General features: G+C 41.5%; 1 protein-coding gene across 1 annotated transcript in view; it reads left to right on the top strand.

The window, feature by feature from the left end:
- Positions 1–27,544, top strand: part of GPR139 (G protein-coupled receptor 139) — a 65,188-nt gene extending 37,644 nt beyond the window's left edge. Inside the window, exon 2 of the mRNA XM_069981967.1 lies at positions 26,610–27,544. Coding sequence (XP_069838068.1) covers positions 26,610–27,544 — 935 coding nt within the window. The remainder of the gene's footprint in view (positions 1–26,609) is intronic.
- Positions 27,545–27,961: the final 417 nt, after the last annotated feature.

Genomic DNA, 27,961 nt, shown 5'->3' on the forward strand with positions numbered 1-27,961 from the left:
TAAAGGAATAAAAATCGGCATGGTTTTAGTATATTAACCCTTCTAAATGATGACTAAGTTATTTTAGCGATGTCGCTGCTGATATCGAGCCCCTGAAAACCCCATCCATGGGGCACACCTACTCCTCTTTAATATGCCATGAAATCCTTGGGAAAGTGCACCAAACAGGCTTGCACTGTTCTGACCTAATGATTTATGCAGTATATTACTATAGATGGCATGTGGAGGGAGAAGGGGTTACTGGTGTACTTGGTTTGCAATGTGCTATAGGAGCAGTAAAGTAAGCAAAGGGTCACAAAAACTGCTGCTATTGAGATTAAAAGGCAGTATTTACCTTGTTTGGACAGTGCAGATTATTTGAAGGCTCAGTCTCTCTCTCTCCCTCTCTTTCCCTCTCCCTCTCCTGCACAGGGCACCTAGCATGCCACACTCTCACTTCCTGCAATTTATTTTACTAAGGCTGTTACTAGAGACAAATTACCCCTGACGACAGGCAGTTGACAGATGCAGATAAGCGAGACACCTAGTGGGCAAGATTTTGTCTTTCTGGGGTAAAAGCATGTGTTTAGTTAATAATTTGATGTTAATTTACGTTAATTGAAGTGATGTTAAAAAATGTTAGAAATACCCTTGGTTATCATGTTAAGGGAAGTTGTTAAAAACTACAGCAACCATATAAAGGGGAATTTCAGCTAAAAGTAACCAAATGATAAGGTTATGTATTGCCAGATTTAAAGGAACCGAACTTGGATGTCCACTGGCTACAAAAACATTAGAACACAGAAGCAACTAAGCACTGCATAGACATACTGTATTCCCCATAATCCTTCTCTGATATAACATTGTAAAGGTAGACAGTAACATCTATGGAGCATTGCTTAAAACATTGTGTCAGAGAATTCCTGTAGCTGAACCTAAAAGGGTTCAGACACTCTGTGGTGAGTTGCACCAAGTATTTATAGAATAAGAATAAGTGTTATTGGCTATATTCATACATTCTGCCTTTTTTCATAGTAAATTGATACATTTTCAGAACATTGGGTCCAATATATTGCAGCATTTCCCTGCTGTGGTCTGCATCATGTCCAGTCATACGATTTGGATATGTCTCAACTTTCAATGAGAACAGGTGAATCAGATGCTCTGAAGTTTATTTCGCTTGCTGTGAAGCTGTCCTAAAGGCCATGTGAAAATAACATCTATCTTCCACTCCAACAATCAAAGAGAAATACTGTGTGACTCAGCTTTTATGGACGCAAAGTACATCTTGGTGAAAATCAAGAATTTACCGGTAGATGAGAGTCCATTTACGGGAAATGCCATATAAGTGATTTCTACCTTGTACTGTAAAGTTCAGCCGATAGTGGAAGAAATAAGCAGAGGAAACTTTTTAATGCCACAATGCTTAAATGTTTATTCTGAATATGAGTATGTATGAAGCCCAAGTAATTGTGCGGAACAGAAGTTCAATATTAATTCACTAAATCTGCCAAACCCTGTGTGATTCCTGGGCCATGTTGGTATTTCATGGGACACAAATCTACTACATTCTCTTCCTAGTTAAAGGGGTTGTCAGAAATATTTTTACTTGTCCCCTATCCACAGGAGATTGGGGAGGGTACAACTTTTGGGCCCTCTGGAGATCACTAGAATGGCACCCCAACTCCTTAGTTTTGAACCAAGCCACGTGTTGGCACATGACTCACCGCTCCACTCATTTTTTATGGAGCAGTCAGAGACAGCCAAGTACAGTACTCAGCCATCTCTAGCACTTTATAGAGAATGAGTAGAAAAACAGGTCATGTTAGGGCGCCCTTAAAGAAACCCCAGAGGTTGAACCCTCACAATCTCATACTTGTCCCTGTCCTGTGGATAGGAGACTAGTAAAAATATCTCTGACAACCCCTTTAGGGTAGCTTCACACGTACCGTATCGCTGCGTTTTTAACGCTGTGTTTTTATCGCTGCGTTTTTATCAATGTGTGTTTGGTGCGATTTTTACATGTGAGTTTTGATTTTCACATGAAAATCATGTGAAAATCAAAACTCGCATGTAAAAATCGCACCAAAAACACAGCGATAAAAACGCAGCGATACTGTACGTGTGAAGCTACCCTTAAAGGGGATGGCCACTTTATAGTAAAATAGGTCAGTACAAAGTATTAGTAAGTGTACTTACTGTATACTGTGACAGCAGCTCCCTGTGTACCTCAGAGCTAATATCAGACACCCCTCCTCCAGGCTGTGGTGCCCTGCTCTGTTTTGTTTCAGTCCAGAAAATGGACGACATGGAGGAGCATGTGACCTGCTGTCAGTATATACAGTGAGTACAGTTACTAATACTGTACACTGAGCAATTTTACTATAAAGTGGCCAACCCCTTTAACATTTATCATGTTCACCCATATCTCTCTTGGCTCCCAAGACCAATAGGCCCTGGCATTTGTCTAGATTTGCTAGGTACCAAGGCCAGTGTTCTATACTTGCATTTTCTTATAGCAGCAGGAATGCAATTGAACTCGGAGTCCGTTTCCTTCACTCACTACATTTACAGTAAATTCAGAGAAACGACTGTACAGCCATAGTGTCATGAGCAGATGCTTTTAGAACATCGATATCTCACAGCGGCTCACAATTTGTAGCGGATTGTGGAGTACAACTCTAAAAGTATATGGGAGAAACCCAATCATTCCACTTTCTAGAAATGCTTCCAGTGATTTTCTCCAAGCCTCGGTTTAATTACCCTCTTGAGATTGTAAAAGTTTACAGGTGCCTCTCTCTCTCTCATTCATTTTATAGCTTTATTGTGTCGCTTATGACAGCTTGTCCACAAATTGAATACATAGTAACCTCTATAACGCTTATGAACTGAAAACATTTCCTGAACTATATCAGCAAGGTAGAGTTTAGCTCACATCATTTTCTAGTGCTTAAACATAAATCACTGTCACATACTTAGGTCAGTATTTTGCATCTGTATTGGTACGCCAAAACTGGATCCAAAAAACTCTGATACAAATCTCTCTATTTTATTTTTTTTATTATTTGTAGGTTCTGGCTAAAGAATACCAATATAAAATACTGACCTGAATCTGCTGCGTTTAAGTGGCCTTAAAGGGAAACTGTCAGCACTGGGGCCCTACCTATGGTGCTGACGGTGTGCTGTAGCTGGCAGTCCCCTAGTAAGCATGGTACCTTTTGTTAGTTTGTCCGTGCAGTGGATTATGCACAATCCAGCTATGTTCACACTATGTAAGTTCCATAGTAATCATGGCTGTTGTTGCAGATATGCTACTATAGAACTCACGTCGTGCTGCAGCTGAGGGAATCCCAGCCTGAGTGTGTACACATAGTATACACTCCAGCCGGGATCCCTAACGGCACTGCAAATAACTAACATGTCTGTTTTCTGTGGCCGCTATTCATAGAATAGCGGCCGCAGAAAACCAGTCAGTGCACACAATGGAGCGTGCGGCAGGAAATTTGGATGTGGGCACACAGTGATGCGCCCGCATTCTAATTCAGCGGCAGTGAAGATCATCCAGGATGATCTCTGACACGGGCCGCTCCGTGTCTTACTACGTGGGAACATGGCCTCATACTGTAGTGTACTGTTAGTGTCAAAGTGTTGTTTATGACACACTTTAGCCCACCTCACCACTCTTCATGAATAATCAATGCTGCTACTGTCTAGAGACCTGCCAATAGTTCATTCTCTGGTTTAAATACCCTGGTGGAAATGAAATACAGTGGTACCTTGATTTAAGAGTAACTTGATTTAAGAGCGTTTTGGTTTAAGAGCTCACAGTTTTTCAAAATTGTGACTTGGTTTAAGAGCATTGCTTTGGTTTAAGAGCTCCCTGTACTGGTTGGGAGCGCGAGTGGGGGAGGGGCATGGTCTGCATAGCGGGGTCTACAGCACTGTACTCGGACCCAGGAAGTCTCCCTCACCTTCCAAATCATAGCAGATCCACTTCAGGCTGGGGCTTGCACCAGGGGACAGAACTGTGGAGGTAATCTCTCCATAGCTATAACCCCTCTCTCCACGGACAGAGAGTGCTGCTATACTGTGACCACATCTGTCCTGCTCATTCCTTCATGCCCCCTGCAGTCTCTGTCAGCCCTTGTGTTTCCCATCCTCTCCATTACTGTACAGTAACTTATAATATCACATATTCTGCTGTTTCTGAATGTTTGTTTTATTTGTTTTACATGTTATTCAGAATAATAAATCATTATATTTGGGGTGTGGAACCAATTATCTGCATATCAGTGATTTCTTATGGGAAAATTTGCCTTATTTTATGAGTGGATTTCTATTACAAGCGCAGTCCCGGAACAAATTATGCTCGTAATCCAAGGCACCACTGTATAGGTTTTTATTTTTTTTCTCATTATTGTATCATTTTTAAGGCTATGTTCAGGCAGCGTATTTTTTCTCAGTAATTCGGTCAATATATTCGTTCAGTATTTCGGTTAGTATTTTGCAACCAAAACAGGAGTGGATTGAAAACGTGTTGAAATTGAGTGGATGGCCGCCATTTATTGGCAATTAAGAGCCATTATTTCAAACCAACGGCAATTATTTGCCATTAAATTGCGTCCATCTGCTGAATTTTAACAGGAATTTGAAATAAAGAATGAACTGCTGGCAGGTCTCTAGAGAGGTGAGTTACCCCTAGACCATAGCCCCAACACATTTGGGGTCAGAGATTCAACTATATCTGAGCGTTTCTTTCAGACATAAACTGCCTAGAGAGGACTGATCTGCAATCAGAGACACTGGCTGACAGATGAGTGAGCAGAAGGCCGGAAAGCATTGATCATTCATGAAGAGGAGTGAGGACGAAGGAGGGGGGAGGTGTGCCAGAGTGGGGCACAAACAACACTTAATGACACTCCATTCCAGTAGGATTGTGCATAATCCACTGCACGGACAATTACCATGTTTACTAGGGGACTGCCAGCTACAGCAAGCTGTCAGCACCTTAGGTAGGGCCCAGGAGCTTACAGATTCCCTTAAAAAGGGGGTTTGCACTCTTTCTTGTTAGATAGGTAACCATACAATTGTTTTCCCATTGGGTGTCCTAATGCAGGAGCATGCAGTGATGTTGATATTGTTAAAGGTGCTAAAAGTAGTTGTATTTTTGGGCCCAGATAACTACAGTTGTGCTCAAAAGTTTACATACCCTTGCAGAATTTTTGCTTTCTTGTCCTTTTCTCAGAGAATATGAATGATAACACAAAAAATTTTTTCCACTCATGGTTAGTGGTGGGGTGAAGCAATTTATTGTCAGACTACTGTCTTTTCTCTTTTTAAATCATAATGACAACTAAAAACATCAAAATGACCCTGATAAAAGTTTGCATACCCAAGTTCTTAATACCAATGACAACTTGAAGTCTTTTGTGGTAGTGAATGAGGCTCTTTATTTTCTTAGATGGTAAAGCTGCCAATTCTTTTTGGCAAAAAGCCTCCAGTTCCTGTAAATTCCTGGGCTGTCCTACATGAACTGCACACCTGAGATTTCCTCAGAGTGGCTCAATGATATTGAGGTCAGGAGACTGAGATGGTTTCACCCAACCACTAACCATGAGTGGAAAAAAAGTTTTTATATTATAATCTATATTATATACAAGAAAGCAAAAACTCTGCCAGGGTATGTAAATTTTTGAGCACAACTGTATGTTTGTTTTACTACAAAAATATAAAAAGTATTGCTAGCACATTGTAAGGAACTTTATGTATGTTAATGTAATGATGATATATGTAAATGGATACAATATGAGATAAGTTTATAGTCAAAAACTGTACAATATAAAGGAGGCTCTAGTGAAAAGTTGGGTGGCATCTAGCCTGGAGGTGCAGGGATTGTCTCACAGGCTGCATTCAGATTATTAGAGGAGCAGAGTTTGTCTCACAGGCTGAAGTCACATTATCGGAAGTGAAGGTTTATCTTACAGACTGCTGTCACATTATTAGGGGTACAGAGTCTGTCTCATAGGCTGCAGTCACATTATTTGAGAAACAAGGTTTGTCTTATAAGGTGCAGTCACATTATTAGAGTTGCAGAGTCTGTCTCATAGACTGCTGTCATATAGAGTAGCACAATACCTTCTCTTCTTTCTCAGAGAAATCTGCATGAAACTGACTATTTGTGATAGCAAAGTTTTTATATATATATATATATATATATATATATATATATATATATATATATATATATATAACCAAGAAATCGCAGCACATCCAAATAGTGCAAAAATTCTGTGTCTTTTATTTCATGGTATCAAAATCAATAAGTGCAACGTTTCTTTCTCATCTCGAGACCTTTCTCAAGCAACAATACAAACATCTCATATCCTTTTTATACAAGTCTGTGACAAAATCCAATTAATTAAGAAGTGAACATAACGTGAAACAGGTGTACAGGTAAGGTTCCATCCGGAACACAATGGGTTACATGAGATACATCAGTATCAGAAGATCATTACAAATACGTGATATATACAAGGTGATACAATGTGCATATACACCAAAGTGAAAATAAAAAATTAACGGCGGGGTTCACTCACGCTAGCCACTGCTCTGTAAAAGAAGGAATAATTAGAGCCAAGTCAGACCTCATGAATCGTCCACATGTATGTTAGTTTGTAAATATTACTAAGCCGCATACGCTGGCCTGTGTAACCTGATACGTCCGAGGGTATAGTGGGAGGTCCTGGGCAGGGAAATGTCAGGTTGCCATAATAACATCTCGAAATCCAGCGGATAAGAACCGCGTTCATTGCAAGCACCATCTGAACACTGTCTTGTAGGGAAGAAACATGGAACTCCATCCATTATATCGGGGTTATCCGGCTCGGTGACCGTTAGCTACGGAAAACCGCAGCTAAACAGCCATCGTGTCAAGGAGGGATTCAACCAGGTCAAAAATGACCTAGGAAAACCTCACAAACGTCGCCCAAACCCCTAGTCGTGAAGTCTCACCTACTAGTGTCTTGGTGTGAACATGGCTTTGTTACTTGTCATAGTGTGAACATGGTCCAGCATAGCCATAGTGTGAACATGGCTTTGTTACTTGTCATAATGTGAACATGGTCCAGCATAGCCATAGTGTGAACATGGCTTTGTTACTTGTCATAGTGTGAACATGGTCCAGCATAGCCATAGTGTGAACATGGCTTTGTTACTTGTCATAGTGTGAACATAGTCCAGCAAATCCCGACATCATAGTCCCTGGTCTCACAGTGAATGAAAAAAAACAACAGTAGCAGTGATTTGCAGTGAGATTCCTCCGCCGCCTTCTGTAAATATCTAAGAGGAAAAAAAAGAGAAAGGATATAAGTATATAAATCAACTAGTTAACAGGACAAGACTCAAGGAAGGATCAGGGTCAACCACCCATTACAATACTATCTTTTGTACATTTTTGTAGTAATTCTGAAATCTACATTGAGACCCCTTGGCTGGAGTGTATCCAGTCTGTGGATCCACTGCAGTTCTCGTGTGTCTTTTTATGTCTTGAATATCTTTTTTGTATTTCTCAGTATATGCAGTATGTTTAACCTGGAACTTGGCATATTCATCGCCTGATGCGGTATTTTTCAATTTAGTATCAAGCTCACTCACTTTCCCTTTAACAGCAGCAAGTTCTTTTCTCAAAAATTCAATGTTCAGCATCAAGATGTCCATACCGTATTTATTAGAGATTCTCTCAAACCTTGTACGAAAATCCATATCGTTGGTAAAAAAGGTAGGTTTTAAAGCTGAGCGGATCCCCCTGGGTATCATGTCATGTCGCAGATATTCACCCAGGGCACCCACATGTAGTTGAATGTTGATCATACGTTTTGTCTCAAATTCCAAAGTTCTTTGTACATCAATAAATTTAGGTTGTTTTAAATAGGTTGTATCTTCCACTAATTCCTCCAGGAGTCTTGCCTTGTCCGCTCTAGTATACGAAAAAGTGGGGTCTGTAACAGTCTCTGTATTAGTAGACGTACCCAGGGTTGAGTCGTCCTCCATCATGAAAAGGTTCAAAGCAGGTGCAATCTCCCAATCCAATAAATATATTTCAGTCTGGAGTGCACTCAAAGATCGGATGCAAGAGTGCCAGCGACGGAGATTGGATAAAGTCTCCTCTTCAATATAACCAAGAAATCGCAGCACATCCAAATAGTGCAAAAATTCTGTGTCTTTTATTTCATGGTATCAAAATCAATAAGTGCAACGTTTCTGTCTCATCTCGAGACCTTTCTCAAGCAACAATACAAACATCTCATATCCTTTTTATACAAGTCTGTGACAAAATCCAATTAATTAAGAAGTGAACATAACGTGAAACAGGTGTGCAGGTAAGGTTCCATCCGGAACACAATGGGTTACATGAGATACATCAGTATCAGAAGATCATTACAAATACGTGATATATACAAGGTGATACAATGTGCATATACACCAATGTGAAAATAAAAAATTAACGGCGGGGTTCACTCACGCTAGCCACTGCTCTGTAAAAGAAGGAATAATTAGAGCCAAGTCAGACCTCATGAATCGTCCACATGTATGTTAGTTTGTAAATATTACTAAGCCGCATACGCTGGCCTGTGTAACCTGATACGTCCGAGGGTATAGTGGGAGGTCCTGGGCAGGGAAATGTCAGGTTGCCATAATAACATCTCGAAATCCAGCGGATAAGAACCGCGTTCATTGCAAGCACCATCTGAACACTGTCTTGTAGGGAAGAAACATGGAACTCCATCCATTATATCGGGGTTATCCGGCTCGGTGACCGTCGGGATTTGCTGGACCATGTTCACACTATGACAAGTAACAAAGCCATGTTCACACTATGGCTATGCTGGACCATGTTCACACTATGACAAGTAACAAAGCCATGTTCACACTATGGCTATGCTGGACCATGTTCACACTATGACAAGTAACAAAGCCATGTTCACACTATGGCTATACTGGACCATGTTCACACTATAACAATTAACAAAGCCATGTTCACACTATGGCTATGCTGGACCATGTTCACACTATGACAAGTAACAAAGCCATGTTTACACTATGGCTATGCTGGACCATGTTCACATTATGACAAGTAACAAAGCCATGTTCACACTATGGCTATGCTGGACCATGTTCATACTATGACAAGTAACAAAGCCATGTTCACACCAAGACACTAGTAGGTGAGACTTCACGACTAGGGGTTTGGGCGACGTTTGTGAGGTTTTCCTAGGTCATTTTTGACCTGGTTGAATCCCTCCTTGACACGATGGCTGTTTAGCTGCGGTTTTCCGTAGCTAACGGTCACCGAGCCGGATAACCCCGATATAATGGATGGAGTTCCATGTTTCTTCCCTACAAGACAGTGTTCAGATGGTGCTTGCAATGAACGCGGTTCTTATCCGCTGGATTTCGAGATGTTATTATGGCAACCTGACATTTCCCTGCCCAGGACCTCCCACTATACCCTCGGACGTATCAGGTTACACAGGCCAGCGTATGCGGCTTAGTAATATTTACAAACTAACATACATGTGGACGATTCATGAGGTCTGACTTGGCTCTAATTATTCCTTCTTTTACAGAGCAGTGGCTAGCGTGAGTGAACTCTGCCGTTAATTTTTTATTTTCACATTGGTGTATATGCACATTGTATCACCTTGTATATATCACGTATTTGTAATGATCTTCTGATACTGATGTATCTCATGTAACCCATTGTGTTCCGGATGGAACCTTACCTGCACACCTGTTTCACGTTATGTTCACTTCTTAATTAATTGGATTTTGTCACAGACTTGTATAAAAAGGATATGAGATGTTTGTATTGTTGCTTGAGAAAGGTCTCGAGATGAGACAGAAACGTTGCACTTATTGATTTTGATACCATGAAATAAAAGACACAGAATTTTTGCACTATTTGGATGTGCTGCGATTTCTTGGTTATATTGAAGAGGAGACTTTATCCAATCTCCGTCGCTGGCACTCTTGCATCGGATCTTTGAGTGCACTCCAGACTGAAATATATATATATATATATATATATATATATATATATATCATTTATCATTTGCGACTTTTTAAAAAGTCGCACAAACAGGTTTATGTCTGGTCAGTACCAGGTGAATATGCTTGCGCATTTTTTGCAACTTTTTTGCGACTTTTACTTAGATACATTTACTATGGCAGTGCTACATGTTAAGAAATCAGTCACAAGATATTGGAACAAAATACACACCAATCCTCAGTAGAATAGTTGCACACATTAGACTCCTTAGCAAATGTCCCTCTATGACTATAAAAAGTAAGACCGGATGTGGCCACAGTGAACAGTGTTTATTGATAGAGATTAGCGAACCTTGAGCAAGCTCGGGTTCCTCCAAACCTTAATGCTCGCCATTTGATTACCAGTGCATGAAGAAGCTGGATGCAGCCCTGGGAAATCCTGGAAAACTTATGGCTAAGGCTGAGTTCACACTATGTATATTTCAGTCAGTATTGTGGTCCTCATATTGCAACCAAAACCAGGAGTGGATTAAAAACATAGAAAGGCTCTGTTCACACAATGTTGAAATTGAGTGGATGGCCGCCATATAACAGTAAATAACGGCCATTATTTTTTTCAATATAACAGCCGTTGTTTTAAAATAACAGCAAATATTTGCCATTAAATGGCGGCCATCCACTCAATTTCAACATTGTGTGAACAGAGCCTTTCTGTGTTTGTAATCCACTCCTGGTTTTGGTTGCAAAATGAGGACCACAATACTGACTGAAATATACGTAGTGTGAACCCAGCCTGGCCAGGCTGTATCCATGTTTTCCAGGCAGCCTTAGGGCTGCATCCAACATCTTCACCACCAGCAAGCAAATGCAAGCATTCAGGTTCAGACAAACCCAAGCGTACTTGAAGTTCACTCATCTCAATGGGGGACATTTATTAAGTCCAGCATTTTCTGCGCCAGACTTAAAAATGTCCCTGCAGCTCCGACAGTATGGAGATTTATGTAGAGGCGCACTGCCTCTATATAAATCCTGTGCGCACCAGTGCTCAGAGCTGGAGTAGGTTTCCTGACAATTTTTTGCCGAATAAAATGATGAATAGAGCGGACTCTGAGTCCACGCCCCCCCCCGTTCCGCCCCCTCCACACACCGTCCCCGCCCCCCTGTCGTACCCGTCAGAAAATGACCAGATGCGAATATTTAATTCGCAAAACGGCCATTTGCAAATACATTTATTCGCATCTGCCCACTTTCCAACAAAAAATATGCGTTTTCACATTGATAAATGTCCCCCTATGTATTGACTGTATTGCCTATCAGGGATCAGCAACTACACATTCCTCATCCTTATTTACCAACAATAAGGCTACAATTTTTAACACATTTAAAATAAAGGAATCATGGAAATTATAATTCGCTGTTGCTATCAGTGAAAAATTAACTTTTTTCCTAATTGGGTTCATTGAGTCATTTGTAGAGATGAGCGAACCTGGAGCATGCTCGAGTCCATGCGAACCCGAACGTTCAGCATTTGATTAGCGGTGGCTGCTGGAGTTTGATAAAGCCCTAAGGCTATGTGGGAAACATGGATATAGTCATTGGCTGTATCCATGTTTTCCAGACAACCTTGGAGCTTTATCCAAGTTCAGCAGCCCCAGCTAATCAAATGCCGATCGTTCGAGTTCGGATCGACTCGAACCCGAACCCGATTCGCTCATCTCTAGTCATTTGTATATTTATTGTACACCCTGCGGCACATACAGTACCTGGTCAAGTTTTTGTTCAAAACTCCAGAAACACACTTTAGTGCATATAGTTGCCACCATGAGAAAAGATAATGATACCAGCGCAGACATAAAATGCATAGATCTGATGGACAGTGAACTCTGTAGTGTATAGTAAATACATAGAGTCATAAAGCAGGAACTATAAAATAGCTATAATGCACATTATGGTGCCAAAAATGGTCAAACAATATAAAAATATATATTCAGCAACAGTCTGGAATAACATTAGTATTAGAAACTGTGTGAAATAACACAAGAGAATCAATAATGCCGAATCGCTTTTATTTCATAGTCTGTTACATTTAGAACTGAGTTTTTAATGCTAAAAGAACTGTTTTATGTATTTTTACATATTTATTGGAGTTATTTTTGGCTTAGGGCGAGCGGCATAAATGCAATTCTCCTGCATTTTTTTAAAATTATTATTATTGTTTTTTTCCCCAGGTAATTAAACGTATAGACACCGTATTTCATTAGAGGGGAAGAAGGGAGGGTGAATTAGGAAGGAAAAGAGAAGAGATATAAGAAAAAGGGCTGACTAAGTCACTGGTAAAGGAAAGTAGTTGTTAAAGGAGAACTAATAGACTAATAAAACCAATCTATCCTGCTGATAGTCCCCTAATGCACACGGGGCACCAAGGAGGAAGGTATGTCTCGCACCATTTCCGTGCAGTTAGTAGCTGAATTCACAGCCCGGACCACCGTTAGGAACACTGCCCTGTCCCCATTGCGCCAAGCTGGCCCACTCCTTCTAATGATAATCAATTCAGTGGGCAGGGAAGTGTTCCTAAGGATGCTCTGGGCCATGGATTCAACTACTAACTGCACGGAGACAGCGTCGAGGAGGAAGGTAGGTTTCTTACTTGTGCACATAAGGGGGCTATAAGCAGGTTAGATTAGTCTAACCTGCTGGTAGTTCCCCATTAAGGTTACTGAGACTTGGGCAAAAACTGTTGTGCCTGCTGTTTTTTGTTGTTGTTGTTTTTGTACTTATTCTCCCCCTTAAACCTCAAATATATACTGATTAGAAAGGCCCTGACATAGACATGGAGCTAAGTGTCACTAGACAGCAGAACTAGTTTCCTTTCCTTGTTTCTAAAAAAATAGCTTACAGTACTCAAACACCCCCAGGACTTATTGTAGGGCAGAATTAGGGAAACAGCCAGCAGTTCACAGAAAGTTCAAATAAGACTTCATGAAGTATCAGAAACACAAGTAAATAACAACTCAACATTAGATGTCAGTGATAGTAGCAGTCTTGCAGGGTGGCTTAGAAATGGTGCAACAGATTTAAAAACAGGAAAACACAGAAGGAGAAGGAGAAAAGAGAAGGACCAGAATACTCTATAAACAAATTCTAAAACCTACAGATAGACTGGAGAAGACACAGTAAGCACATGGTAGCATAACGCTAACAAATCAATATAACCAAAACCTAACGCTTATAGCTGGCCCCTAAATAGGCTAAAGCATTGACTGAAAAACAGACACAACTAAAACATGGCAATGATTTATGACCTAGCTGATCATTAAAAGCCAGTGGAAAATGATTTGGCAGGACCCGACCTATCATGCATGATGCTGTAGGTGCCCACACCTCCAATATCTGATCAATTTCTCCTGACCATCTCCCATCCTTCCCATAAACAGGGGCATTCTCTGTTGGGAGGGGTAAGCTACAGCGAGGGAGCTCTGACTGTGGCTTATCTCTCCTGAAACAAAGGGCTTGGATGTAATTTTCTATCAAGCTCTATCCCAATTTCCAACGTCATCTATCGGTGGAAGGTCGGGGGAGCCCCATACACTTTGGGTTGATGACCAAATCCGTCACAAGCGGCGGGGACCTTAAGACTAGAGATGATCGAAGAGGGCCAAAGTTCAGGTTCGTATGAACCCGTACCATTAGCATTTGACTCCCGCTGCCTTCCCGTTCTGTGGGGAAGGTGGAGACAGCCCGAGTACCGCCTGGAAAACAGGGATACAGCCTATTACCTACTGCTGTATCCCTGTTTTCCAGGCGGTACTTGGGCTGTCTCCACCTTCCCCACGGAACGGGAAGGCAGCGGAATCAAATGCCGAAGGTTCGGGTTCGTACGAACCTGAACTTCGGCCCTCTTCGATCATTTCTACTTAAGACTGTGAAACCAGAGTTTGGATGGTTAGATGGAGTAGTAGTTATTAAACCAATAACAGGCAACACTGTCCGATTTATAGTACTTTAGTAAATACCTTTTATTGCAGGTGGTTTGTTGTTTGGGCAGTCTACTATATCAGGTTACACTGACAACAGCATAATATTGCCCTGGTATTACCGAATAATGACCTTAACCTGCTCTGTCCACTGACGCCGCATTATGATACTTGTTATTTGTCTCCCTGGTCATTTGCTTTATGTCATCCTACAAGCAGAGTATTTATGGAGGCAGGTGGGATCACTTCAGTGAATCACCACAATGACTCTTAATGAAGAGTAGGAAAACACCTTCACAGAGCATAATCATGTGATTAATGCCAGAGGAGTACAACGTGCTGTTATGACACAATATGTCAAACTTGAAAGTGATATAACTATTTAGCAGAAAACCCCCGCACCAGAGTAAATGCAACCAGCAGGCTCCATTGGCTCCACATATACATTCAATTATTTCCTATGTTTTGTTCCTTAATGCATGCTACGAACCAAGCGTTTGTTTAACGCAATGTGACACTTATTAGTCTCCTGGGGTAAAATTGGACTGGTTGTACGCAAAGGTCTTACAAGGGGAAAAACTACAATTTATTTCAGTTGGATTCCTTTTACTGGATGCATTTGCTACAGCTTTATACAATGATTTTGGTTTTAAGTCTTTGTTGTTTTTTTTTTCTCCTGGAAAACATTACTAGATGGACCCCTGTGTCAGCCGAGTCATTCTTGACTATGTTCTCCCGTTGATTCTTCTAACTACTGAGAGCGTCTGGCTGCTACAACCTTAAATGGGCCATTTAAGTCATTTCAAAGCGAATTGGCAGCTTTCGTAAGAATATTGAAAAGATCCAAAAAAAACCTTAGGAAAGTTCTACAAGAGCAGAAGTGACATGAACTAGAGTTCTTCAAGCATCGGCTCGCAATATAATCTTTCATTTTCTCCAGCAAGTACAATAAAAAAGGGCATCGCTGCAATCCTTCCAGGTTCTTTGGAGTGTACTTGTATATAGAAAGAAAAAGGCTCCCTTTAACAGAAACAAGAACAAGATTTTACCACCGCAATATTGTCATCTAGACATCTACATGTGTCCGAATAGGAATTTCAAATTTAGACCGGAGGGGTATGGAACAGACGTATTATAGATTTTAAAGTGTACCTGTCATCATTAAACTTTTGACATGTTAGGGTACAAACACACACACCGTATACGCAGCAGATACGCAGCAAATACGCAGCAGATCTGCAGCAGATTTGATGGTGCAGATTTGATGCTGTGTTCAGATATGTAGATCTAATGTGCTGCGGATTTGCTGCGTATCGCAGCAGTAAATACGCTGCGTATACGGTGTGTGTGTTTGTACCCTTATAGAGACATGTCAAAAGTTTTTATTGCTCCAGGTTAAGTGTGTTAAGACCCATACAGATCGTGAGAACAAGCCAGAAGACGTATAGTCCACCCCCTGATAAGTCGGGCTCCTAATTTAAGTTTATGGAGCCTGACTCTTTTCATTGACACAGTCCTCTCCCCATTCGTTCTCGTGACCAACCATTAACACTTATCACCTACCCACAGATATGATGGCGAGGGCTTACACTGTTGGTAATGGGATCTGTCAGAGGAGCATGATGTTCGATGGACAGAAAATACACTACTTAGGTTTTTTTTTTCTTTATCTTGCATATTTGACTGTTGTCTCATTATTTGTTTTTGTTTTTTTTACCCTGCTTTCTAATACATAGCAAAACAGCTGTAATTCAAGTCTGTTTCATAGTTTTATATTTTCTCTGCAGGTAAAATAAAGTCTCATAACTTCTTAAAGGAGTATAGCTACCTCGGACACCTATGGCATATCTGGGAGGATGTGGATCCCACCTCTTGGACTTGCACCTATCTTTAGCTCAAGGGAGCCTTGGCCCCATTCGGCCTTTTTGCAGTTGCCAAAATTGGTTAAAAGGCTAAAACAGCCAAATCTGGCAAGTTACGCAATTTGCATAACTTCAATTGGAGTTGTGCAAACTGTGTAATTCTCTGACTTTAGCTTGTTTTGGCTTTCCAACCAACAACTGCAATCAGGACGTATAGGGCATGGGAGCCCTCAATCTAAGGATAGGTGTGGGGCCCGCGTGAAGGCATAGGGATTGCTTTCATTCCTCACAGACTCTTTGGAAAATGAAAGGTGGAATCTGGTTGCTAGGGGCAACTGAGCCAGTTTTACTTCACACCATGTTTGATAAATCTCCCCCAATGTTTTCCTGCTGACAGTTCCACTTTAAGTTCTAGAAACTTAATGTGCCAAAAAGGAGTCACCCAGACACAAAAACAAGTCATTGTTAAAAGGGTTATCTGGGTAACAAAAACAATATTCTAACGATCCCCCTTCCCAATACCACCCTATGTCTAATATACATGTATAACCTATCTTATACCCTTTCCCTGATTTTTTTACATTCATATCCACTCTGAATGTCTAAAATCCTTTACTCTGGGATCACTCTGACCATGCTCAGCTCCCTTTTTTCCCCTCCCTTTGTAGTCACAGGATATGTGATCTCCTCTCTGGGGGGAAAGTTAGCTGTCTATTGACTTGGTAACCTGAGCTCCAGGAGACATTATCTGCATCATCTCTATGCACCTGTGCTGCTTCCATAGACTTACATGTGTCCCTGAGCCCAGGTTTCTGTAATATGAAAATGTATAGTTTTATCTCTACTTGCTGTCAGTGAATACAGGCATATGTACCTGTCTTTATGTCACAGCTCTGTATATTGTAAGTGTTATGGCTGTTTTTAGAGTCTGAATGGAACTAGAAAGTTTTCATTCACAGTCAGGAAGTAGAGATCTAAACCTACACTACATCCCGCAGCTACTGGTAGATGCCCGTTAAGCAGCACATAGCTACACCGTGTGCGTCAGCTCTGCTACATCATCAGCTAGTATGGAATACATATTGGGGAAGGTGATGCAAAATCAGTGGAAAAAAACAGCCCTGTGTTTACTGTGCAATAGGAATGACAGTAGTGAGCAGGACAGGGAGATGCATGATGGGAAATGTAGTTTCCTATCTTGGATATAGATTGGCTTTTAGAAAAACTTGTGACTGTGGCAGCAGCTAGAAAGACAGGAGACGGCTCAAAATACTCAGGGGGACTTAGTAAGTAAGACCAGCTAGCATTTTTTTTTTTTTTTGCCCTTAGGTGGATAACCCCTTTAAGCAAATAAAACATAAACATAATACACTAGAGGCTCTGAAAAAAATATAAATACAAATATATCAGCAACAGTCCTATTAAGTCACAGTCCTTGACATCTTTCCATCTGTTTAGTTTTGACCACATTGTTTTCCCTCAATACTAGTTATATAAAGCTTACAGTAGGTTGTTTTCCCCTTTGTTCACCTGTACTCGTCCTATAAAATTTAAAGTCCATTTATTTTCCGGCTTAAGGTAAAACCAGACATGAGCCATAGCACTCCACTGTCCTTATTGCAAGCACAGACTTGGAAAGGAAGACTGGATCTTGTTCAAGAGAGGCATTAGATTTAAAAGGCTGAACCCAAGCCGGAATAAGTAAAGGCTGCAATCCACTTAACTTGTCAGCTGGGCATCTCTGACATTTTAATTTGGTAAGGTTTTCTACTAGGTTTATATGCAGGGTCAACTACTTTGAGAAAATACCGCACAATGATCAATAAATCATCATGAGCTCGAATAATTAGTCTTCATCTGGTATTTTCTTCATTTTTTTGCTCTGTATGGACTTTAATATTTCCGATTCCAAGGGCAGTAAGTGTAGAGGAGATGTCTCAGAATCATTTATTTCAGGATTCAAGAGCTACTTATCCTGAGGACAACCCAAGAACTTACATTTACTCAGGGTTCTTTTATTCTTACAAAACGCAGCAATCACTGAGCTCAGAGAGATCAGTGAAAAAAAATCCAATGAAGTATTCACTCAAGAGTCTCCATTGATACACTGCCCTCTATAATATTCAAATTCAAATATTCAGATAGGGGGTCAGTGGAGCGTCAGTTGCGATTCTCAAAGTAGGACTTAAAGGGGTTAGAAAAACATGGCCACTTTCTTACAGAGGCAGCTTCACTCTTGTCTCCCGTGTGGTTTGCGATAAAGCTCTATTCACTTCAATAGAACTGAGTTGCAAAACCCCACCCAAACTGAAGACAATAGCAGTGCTGTCTGTGGAAGAAAGTGGCCATGTTTTTCCAAAGTTGGATAACCCCCTTAAGGGGCTATGTATCAGGGTGGTTTGGTCATCTCCCCGCTGGGAGGCACCCCTTGGCGACAGGTTTCCTTCCCTGGAGGGATATCTGACCATTCTTATGTTTTAAGACTCACAACTGAGGCTCCATGGACCCCTTTTTTTTGCATATTTGAATTGATAGGGGGCACTTGGAGACTGTTGAGTGAGTACTTCATTGAATTTTTCCACTGATCTCCCTGAGCTTAGTAATTGCTGTGTTAGCCATAATCCTGCTCCACACTGACGAGGGGCAAATATCCTGAAACAGCTGTTTTTGAGACTTGCAACGGAGGCTCCACGGATTCCTTTTTTTGCATATTTTTTATTTTTATTAATATTAATACTAATAATATATTATTATTATTATTGTTGTTGTTGTTATAATTATTAATATTAGACATTGATTATATTGTTCATTTTTGGTCATAGATCATACATAATTACAAACAAAACTGCCATTTTCCCATTATCCCTTGTTTGACATTGTATGTCATTGCTGCCCAGTGTAGCAGAGGGGCCATTGAATGCCTTAGGCACTAGGACTGGTTTCATCCCTTACCATAACACCTCCTATAGCTATGTTGATGCCTTAAGCCATTTCTAATAATGACTTACTTAATGGGATATAGGTTCATAGGTATATACTATCCGGTAAAATATATTATTCTTCATATTTCAGATTTGTAGATTGTAAGATCTCGCGGGCAGGGTCCTCTATCCTCATGTATCAGTATGCCATTTGCCTTCTTGTAATGTGTTTTGATCTTGTATTGTTCCTGTTTGTTACCCCCATAGCTTGTATAGTGCTCTGGAATTAAGGGCGCTTTAAAAATAATAATAATAATTTTTCCAACCAGTGTTTCTAATCTTCAGATCTTCCGTTTTGGCTTCTTTGGCCACTCAAGTCTTTATTCTCAGTTCTAGGTTACAGGAATGAGACCTAATGTAGCCTTATGCTGCTGTAGTTAATCCATTTCGAGGTGTTATATATTGCACATTTAGAGACAGTCTTTTGAAGATTATTACTTAACAGGTGTGGACCCACTGAGCCAACTAACTAGTTTAGTTTTGGACCACCCTCTGAAGCAGAATTTAAGTTCCCTCCAGGTTTTCACTCTTTATCTCACTCTAGGGTGTGGATGCTCGATTATCTATTTGAGGGCCCCAATGATCCTGTTGTGGCTAGCTGTTAGCCCAGTAGACTAAAATACATTGGTGCAAAGGATAGAACATAGAGAATGTAAGAAAGTGGTAGAATAGGAGAGTTCTTGGGGAATTCTTTTTCTCATAATCTTTGTTGCTGCAGCTGGTGGGGGTCCTGGAGGTTGGAGGCAGTGGTGTGGTCATGGAAGTGGAGGTGGGGGACCTGTTTTTGTTCTGGAGTCCCTAGGACTGGGTCATTTTTGGAGGTCAGGCAGTATCTGAAAGACACGTGCTTTGCGCATGGGATTTACAGACATTTTTGAGTGGGGTTGTAAAATGGTGCCAAGCAGCACTTCAGCTAAAGGCAAGTCCTGTGAGGGGATTGGTTACTAAAGTCTGTCTGATTTAAGGCCCAGAGGACTGTCCCGTCAGTTAAAATGTTTACAGGGATTGGGGTAAAGACCTCGGGGTTAGAGGTCAGTTTACACTGAATTTTTATGTGTGTTGTGTTACTAATAAATGGCTACTGTGGCCAATATTGGTCTGTTAAGACAAAGCGCTAAATTGCCTAAACAATCGTTCAGCGATTTTAAAGCATTGGTTTAGTATTTAGATGAAGCGATAAATCGTTGAAAAAAAGTTTTTGCGATCATTTTAAGATTGCTTAAGGCCATCTCACACAATAGGATGAATTTTTGAAAGACTGTTTAGACTAAACGAATTTTCAGTGAACTACCAACGACGATTTGAAAACATGTTTAAAGACCGCGATGAACGATTTCCCAGTCACCGCTTGATCGTAAGCTGTGTTTACACGAGCCAATTATCGCTCAAATGCGAAAATTCTAACGATAATCGCTCCATGTAAACGGACTATCCACTGATGTGTCTGTGTTTATTTTTGGGAACCTCACCAAGGGTGGTCGCTTTGGATAAGGACTTGGCAATGCCCAGGTCATGTAGCAAATAGACATAGTTAAATCCGTTTCTATTGTCTTGGTGGATGGGTCAGAAGCATAAAATCACAAAAGACTTAATAATGCTTTTTTTATAATAATAATAATGCTTTTATTTGTATAGCGCTCACAGATTCCGCAGCACTCTACATAGTTTCACCAATTATTGCTACCTGTCCCCAATAGGGCTCACAATCTAAATCCACCTATCTGTATGTTTTGGATTTAAGGTTCTAAATCTAAATAGTATGAAGGAAAGAAGGGAAAGGGGGGTGGGGGGGGGGATGATCAAAACCTTTAAATGTATTAAAGGGATAAATAAGGTTCAATAAGAAAATGTGTTTAACCCTTTCACGACCTGGGGTCATTGATGCATCAATGCCCAGGTAGTTTTTGGACATCAGCTTATTGGATCATAATGATCCCATAAGCTGATGTCCCTATGTCAGCCCCCTCTCCTCTGTGCCCTGCTGCTGTCACAATCTTGTGCGCCCGGCATGCGCCCTGCCTTCCTTCCCCCCACCCAGTAAGCGCCCTCCCTCCCCCCCCCACCGACCTCCGTAGCAGTATCTATGGAGTTATCTCTCAGCACCGGAGCGCGGCTCCAGTGCTGAGAGTTGCAGTGGGTCCCCAGCTATCACTGATCACTGGACCGACCGCGGATGACACAGCTTCTACACCTGTGTCATCCTGCAGGGTAAATTAACATTGCTGCAGCATCAGGTATAGGCTGCAGCGACATTAATTTACTGTGCAGCGGCGGGAGGGGGGTAATAAGAAACTGAATAAAAAAGTGTCACAATCTGAGGTTAGTTGGGAAGCAATGTGAGAAGAAAGAGTAGTAAATGCTTGGAGCAAACTTCCAGGAGATATGGTAGGTAAATCTACAATAACAGAATGTAAACCTGTCTGGGATAAACATGTATTCTAAGATAATAAAAAAGGAAATACTAAAAGGGCAGACTAGAAGGACCAGGTCTGCTTTTTCTGCCTACAATCTTGTATGTTTCTATGGCAGGGAGTAAGTGTAGGCTGGTTGGGTAACTGCCCGGCGAGCTACCGTACTTCTCAAAAGGTTTGAGGGATCACAAATGTATTTTTGAAAATGATCGGGAGTTAAGGGGTTTATCCAGGATTAGAAAAAGAAACATAGTTGATTTCGTCCAGAGAGAGCATCAGTCTCAGAAACAGTTTTAGCATGAATGGAGCCAAGGGTAGTGCTGTTTCTGTAAGAAAGGGGATAACCCCTATAATGCAAATCATAGTTGTATTGTGTGTTTTTTTCCATAGACTGTGGGGCCTAAGGTCTGTGTACAGCAGTTTAATCTGTGGTCTGTGTTCATTCTGGAGTCTGGTCTGGGGTCTATTTTTTTTAAGGTCTTTATTTATTTAGAGGTCTGGTTTGGGGTCTGTATTAGAGATGAGTGAGTAGTTAAATATTTGACTTTCGAGAATTCGATCCCATTATAGTCTTTGGGGAAAAAATTTGAGGCACTTGGAAATCTAAATTTGACCACTTGGAGTTCACCAAGTCCCCCATGAAACCTCCCTAAACAATACGAACATCTCCAGAATGACACTGTGACTTCAGGGGGAGCATGCCTGGATGCACCCAACACCCCAAAATCACAGTATAATGCCACTCTCCGCAATTGGGAAGGAAAAATATTTGGGAACGCTGTACGAATGTTACGGCAATGTTCACACATTTCCTTTGTATTTCGTGCACAGTGTTACATACATGATTCCAATGTGCGTCCGTAGAGCGTCACGTTATTCGCGCGTATCATGCATTACGCTGTACGAACACTAAGCCGCAGCAGAGCAAAGATTAGGCAACTGGCACTATAGGTATCACGTGCCTTTTACTGGGCAACTGGCACAATAGGTTTCGCTTGCCTTTTACTGGGCAACTGGCACAATAGGTATCACTTGCCTTTTACTGGGCAACTGGCACAATAGGTATCACGTGCCTTTCACTGGGCAACTGGCACAATAGGTATCACTTGCCTTTTACTGGGCAACTGGCACAATAGGTATCACTTGCCTTTTACTGGGCAACTGGCACAATATGTATAACGTTTACGTGCCCTTAGTGGGCTAAACCAGGGACACCAAAAGTCACTTGTACACACAGGGTACTGGAATGAATACAGCTGCTGCTGCTGTTATATCATCTATGTCTAAGCACTGAGAAGTGCTTTGGATTCAAAGATGACCTTTTTCGCTGGATATTAGCCCTGAAAAGGACTTTTGGGTTCAGTAGTAAGCCTGCCTAACCCAAACGCTACTAAAACCTATCTCTCCCTGCTCGAGGAACTCTCCCTTACTAGGTTGAAAGCGCATCTGCGGTCGAGAGGCGGGAGGCTTGTATTTAAGATTCGAGGTCATGTGGTTCAGCCATCCAATGAGGGTGTATGCCGTTTTCGCACTGCGTGCGTACTCCCAGGGTCCCTAACGGCCTCCCTGCAAGGTCATTGGATTAAAAAAAGCGCCAAGCGTGATGGGAGGACTCGACACACTACTCGATTGTATTCAAATCTTTCGAATACCGCAATATTCTATCGAATACCATCTCGATCGAATCATATTCGCTCATCTCTAGTCTGTATATTTAGGGGATCAATAAGTCTTTACCTTAGGATCGGTTTTAGGGAGAATTAACTATTAAGACTTTATTCACACGTCAGTGAATTACTGTCAGGAAATCCTGATCAGGAGGCCATAAGGCTTCAGGAAACCATCAGGAAACCTTCAGGATTTCCTGACAGTAATCAGTTTTTATGTTCAGGAAACAATCAGTAGTGTCTTCAGGATTTCCTGATGCCCATCAGGAAAGTATCAGGAAAGCATCAGGGTTTCCTGAGCTCCCACAGACTTCTTCTGTTCAGGAAATCCTGATGAAAATAAGACAGGTCCTATAATTTTCTAACCTGTTTTCCTGAACGGACACTGGAACGGTGCAATAGCTGCAATAGCAGATATAGCCAGGGCTGTATTTACCACTAGGCACCCGTGGTTTCGGTACCTATGGCAGCATCTTACAGGGGGGCAACACCAGGGAGCAGGGGGAAGAAAATAACCTTTTTTTTTAAATCTCCCCACTCCAGTACAGACTTTCCAGTAAATCTGATGTCTTTTAGAGGAGGGGGGGGTATGGTGGAAGTATTCAGGTCTGGTATGGCAGTGTTGTCCATTCACAGTATGGCGGTATTGGTCAGGTTTGGTATGGCGGTGTTATCCAGTCACAGTACAGTGGTATTGTTCAGATCTGGTATGCCGGTGTTATCCAGTCACAGTATGGTGGTATTAGTCAGGTCTGGTATGGCAGTGTTATCCAGGCACAGTACAGTGGTATTGTTCAGGTCTGTTATGGCGGTGTTATCCAGGCACAGTACAGTGGTATTGTTCAGGTCTGTTATGGCGGTGTTATCCAGTCACAGTATGGTGGTATTGGTCAGGTCCAGTAGTGGATTATAATTGGGGCGTTCCGGGCGGCAGCCCGGGGCCCTGAGCTCCTGGGGGGCCCATGACCCCCCCAAAAGACTTATACTTTCAGTGGTGTACTGTCTCCTGGCTACACTTCCGCCATGATTTGCAAAAAAATCACAGTTTTTTTTATGCCAATTTTGTACAAATCAGGACATCATGACATTATTTATACTGTACTATGAACGCCAGGCTAGTGCCGCCATAGTTACAGTGGGGAGGGGAGCCCAGGCTTGGTGAACAGCCTGGGGCCTATGGTAAAGTTAATCCGCCCCTGGTCAGGTCTGGTATGGCAGTGTTATCCAGTCACAGTATGGTGATATTGGTCAGGTCTGGTGGGCAGTGTTATCCAGTCACAGTATGGCGGTATTAGCCAGGTCTGGTATGGCGGTGTCATCCAGTCACAGTACACTGGTATTGTTCAGGTCTGGAATGGCGGTGGTAGATGTGACACCAGGAGCCTTACCTACCAATCTACCAATCCTGTGGTGAGAATTCCCTCAGACAATATGCAGACGGCTCTAATCATTGATTCAATGTGGAAATTTGTTTATGTTTTAAGCAGCTAAAAACCATGAAAAACGCGATTCCGAAATCACTCTCCCCCACGCTCCCCAAGATAGGGGCATCTTCAGGCTTAGTGCCTAGGGCAGCAGCAGCTGCTAATACTGCCCTGGACATGGCCACGTATAGACTCAGTATTGGCTGGTAACACAGTGGAGGGAAATTGGTCCCATTGTTGGATACAATAACAATAGATAGCCTTTTTAAAGACAACATCATCAATGCAAATCCTTGGAAACCCCTCTAACAAGCAAGTGTACAGGGAAGCATAATAAGGGATCCAGATTAGCCTAAATGTCATGACGTACAGTGTTGTTTTTTAGGGAAGGCAGAAGACATCAGACTGTTGGTCAGTAATTAAAATCATTAATAGAATATAACCAATAACTTAAGAGGCTTCGCTAATGAGATGATTTTAGATGCCATTAGTATTTGATTAATGAGTCAGAAGATAAGTAGCGAGCAGCTCATCCGTAATAAGGAAAGAACAAGCAAATCATTAAAGGAAATAAAAAAAACAAACATCAATTACTTCCAATTACATTCAATACTGGATGCACTTTAGAAATATATCAGCCATATTTTCAATATATGAAATATTTGTGTAATTTACTGTACATGCACACATTACTGCTATCTATAACCTGCAAATTACATCCAACAAAATCATAGAAATCCCAAACACCTAATAAATCTTGCACTGAAGTATATGCTACTTTATTCAATTGTATCTTTCAATAGCCCCCTCTACGCACAGCACAAAGCGCTGTATATAATAATAATAATAATAATATACTCACACACCGTATATGCTCTGTGATGTGGCCAAAAAAATAAAATTTCTTGTGGCCAGAGGCAGAATCCTGGCTGCAGCCACAAGAGTTACTGGCAGAGCAGAGAGCCAATGGCTGCTTGCTATGACAGTCCACTGTTTTTACCTATAAGGGCCCATTAGGAGATTAGGAGACAAGGAGATATGCACTGATAACCCCTGCACATTTTTCTACTTGATTGCGCAGCTGGAAAACAGAGGTCAGAGGTTATCAGTGCAGTGAAGCAGAGATCTCTCTTCTGCTTGTTAACCCTTTTTTGTGTACATTGGGTCACTTACACACTGCAGTACATAAGGGGTTAGGCAGAAGGACACACGCTCTTACCTTCTTCTCCGGACCCCCCTCCTGCACGGGCCCCGTAGCATTTGCTATTACTAGGGAGATACATAAAGTACAGAACGGATAAAGATGTTACTAAGAGATAACCTCTACTATGCCTTACAGGAACACCTGGCAATTACACTATTAATTCAACCTTTTTGGATATAGGGACTCTAAACAGTATGTCCAGAATGCCTCTTTCTGGAGTAGTTTCTTTTTTGACATTGAGGGTTCATTCACTGAGACCTCCTCTAATGTCATCCATTTCAGATCAAACACTTTGGGGGACATTACTATCATTGCACCCCTAGCATAGGCCAGGGAGAAGGTGCAGATTCGCCCCTTCTCCTTGGCATACGCCTGACATATCTGCCCCCGCTCGCCTGATGGGTGGGCAGCAAGACAGAAAGAAGGTGTGGCCTCCTTTTGGGGAACAATACAATACTTTAAAAAAATATTTCCTTTAAGCCCTATTCAGCCCAACCAGCCACAACATGTATCAGATGTTTGACACTGTGTGAACTGGGCCCCTACCACCAGGGTTCGGCAGCTGTTGACAGCTAATATTACTCCTGTTTAGTAGTATCAGCTATACGATGACATTACTAGAACAAGGTGAAGACCACATCACTGGAAGTTAACACCAGGGTAAAATACACATTTCTTTGGCATATCTTTACCAGGCTTTCTCCCTTTAAATACTCAGTGTGGTTCAATATCATCTATTGTATTTGAAAGTGGATCATGACCTATAAAAGACTGGAGACCTCTGTTCTACAAGGTTCCACTAAAAATCAATATAACTGGCAGCCTGGGATATGAGTGCATGCAGTCAAAGACATTGAGGGTTTTTTGTTGTTTTTTTTTTACAAGCAACGTACAGTAGTTGATTTATTTACTGTAGATTGTGAGACACATATCCTGGACAGGGTTTCGTATCCTATGCTCTTTCGGTAATGAACAGGATTGAATGTTGCCATAGGTTGAATGAATGTTACCGTTATGTATAGACCTAAAAGAACATTCTTCTCCCATTGTGTCTCAACAGCAAACATTCTGACGGTGATCATCTTGTCTCAGCTTGTGGCCAGAAGGCAGAAGTCCTCCTACAACTATCTCTTGGCCTTGGCTGCAGCAGACATCATGGTACTATTCTTCATTGTCTTTGTGGACTTTCTTTTAGAGGACTTTATCCTTAACAAGCAGATGCCTCAAATACTGAACAAGGTGATTGAAGTCCTGGAGTTCTCTTCCATACATACATCCATTTGGATTACAGTCCCGTTAACCATCGATAGATATATAGCAGTCTGCCACCCTCTGAAATACCATACTGTTTCCTTTCCGGCTCGTACGAGGAAAGTCATTGTAAGTGTTTACATCACTTGCTTTTTGACTAGTATCCCCTACTATTGGTGGCCCAACATATGGACCGAGGATTACACAAGCACATCTCTACATCACATCCTTATCTGGATACATTGTTTCACAGTCTACTTGGTCCCGTGCTCCATTTTCTTTGTTTTAAATTCCATCATAGTCTACAAGCTGCGCAGGAAAAGCAATTTCCGCCTTCGAGGATACTCCACAGGAAAAACCACCGCCATTTTGTTTACAATAACGTCCATCTTTGCTATCCTGTGGGCTCCACGAATCATCATGATACTTTACCATCTCTACGTGTCTCCCATAGACAACAGTTGGCTAGTGCATATAGTAACAGACATTGCCAACATGTTAGCCCTCCTAAACACTGCCATTAATTTCTTCCTCTATTGCTTTATAAGTAAAAGGTTTCGCACAATGGCTGCCGGGACGCTCAAGGCATTTTTCAAGTGTCAAAAACAACCGGTTCAGTTTTATACGAATTATAATTTCTCCATAACCAGTAGCCCTTGGATTTCACCCGCCAATTCTCACTGTATTAAAATGTTTGTGTATCAGTACGACAAGAATGGTAAACCCGTGAAAATCTCGCCGTGATGCATCGGTGTCACTGGCGGCTTGAGAATACAGCTGAAAGAAAAAGCTTGTTATAATAGTTTTTTTGCACTTAAGTGCGTAGGCGCTTTCCAAAGGCCATATCATTTGACCTCACCGGTGAAGGGGAGCACGAGAGTGACAGCTGAAGTGATCTTAGATCCAGGATGAGGCTAAGGGCACTAAGTCGAATGTATGTTGAAGCCTGGTAATACTCCAGTAGATAATGTGACAGGAGTTTGAGACGGCTTCGCTTTACCTGCTGTGTTATTTACATACACTGTATGGCATTTACATGCAGTAGTGCAATACCACGTTCTCGAGACATCTCTCAAAGACACTCAATGGTGCTTAGAATAACCAATAAACCCATAGAGTTAACAGCTACTGCCATTTAATCCATCTCGCCAGGTAAACATT

The sequence above is a fragment of the Dendropsophus ebraccatus genome, chromosome 9 (genome assembly GCF_027789765.1).
Source record: "Dendropsophus ebraccatus isolate aDenEbr1 chromosome 9, aDenEbr1.pat, whole genome shotgun sequence".
In the NCBI taxonomy this organism is placed as follows: domain Eukaryota; kingdom Metazoa; phylum Chordata; class Amphibia; order Anura; family Hylidae; genus Dendropsophus; species Dendropsophus ebraccatus.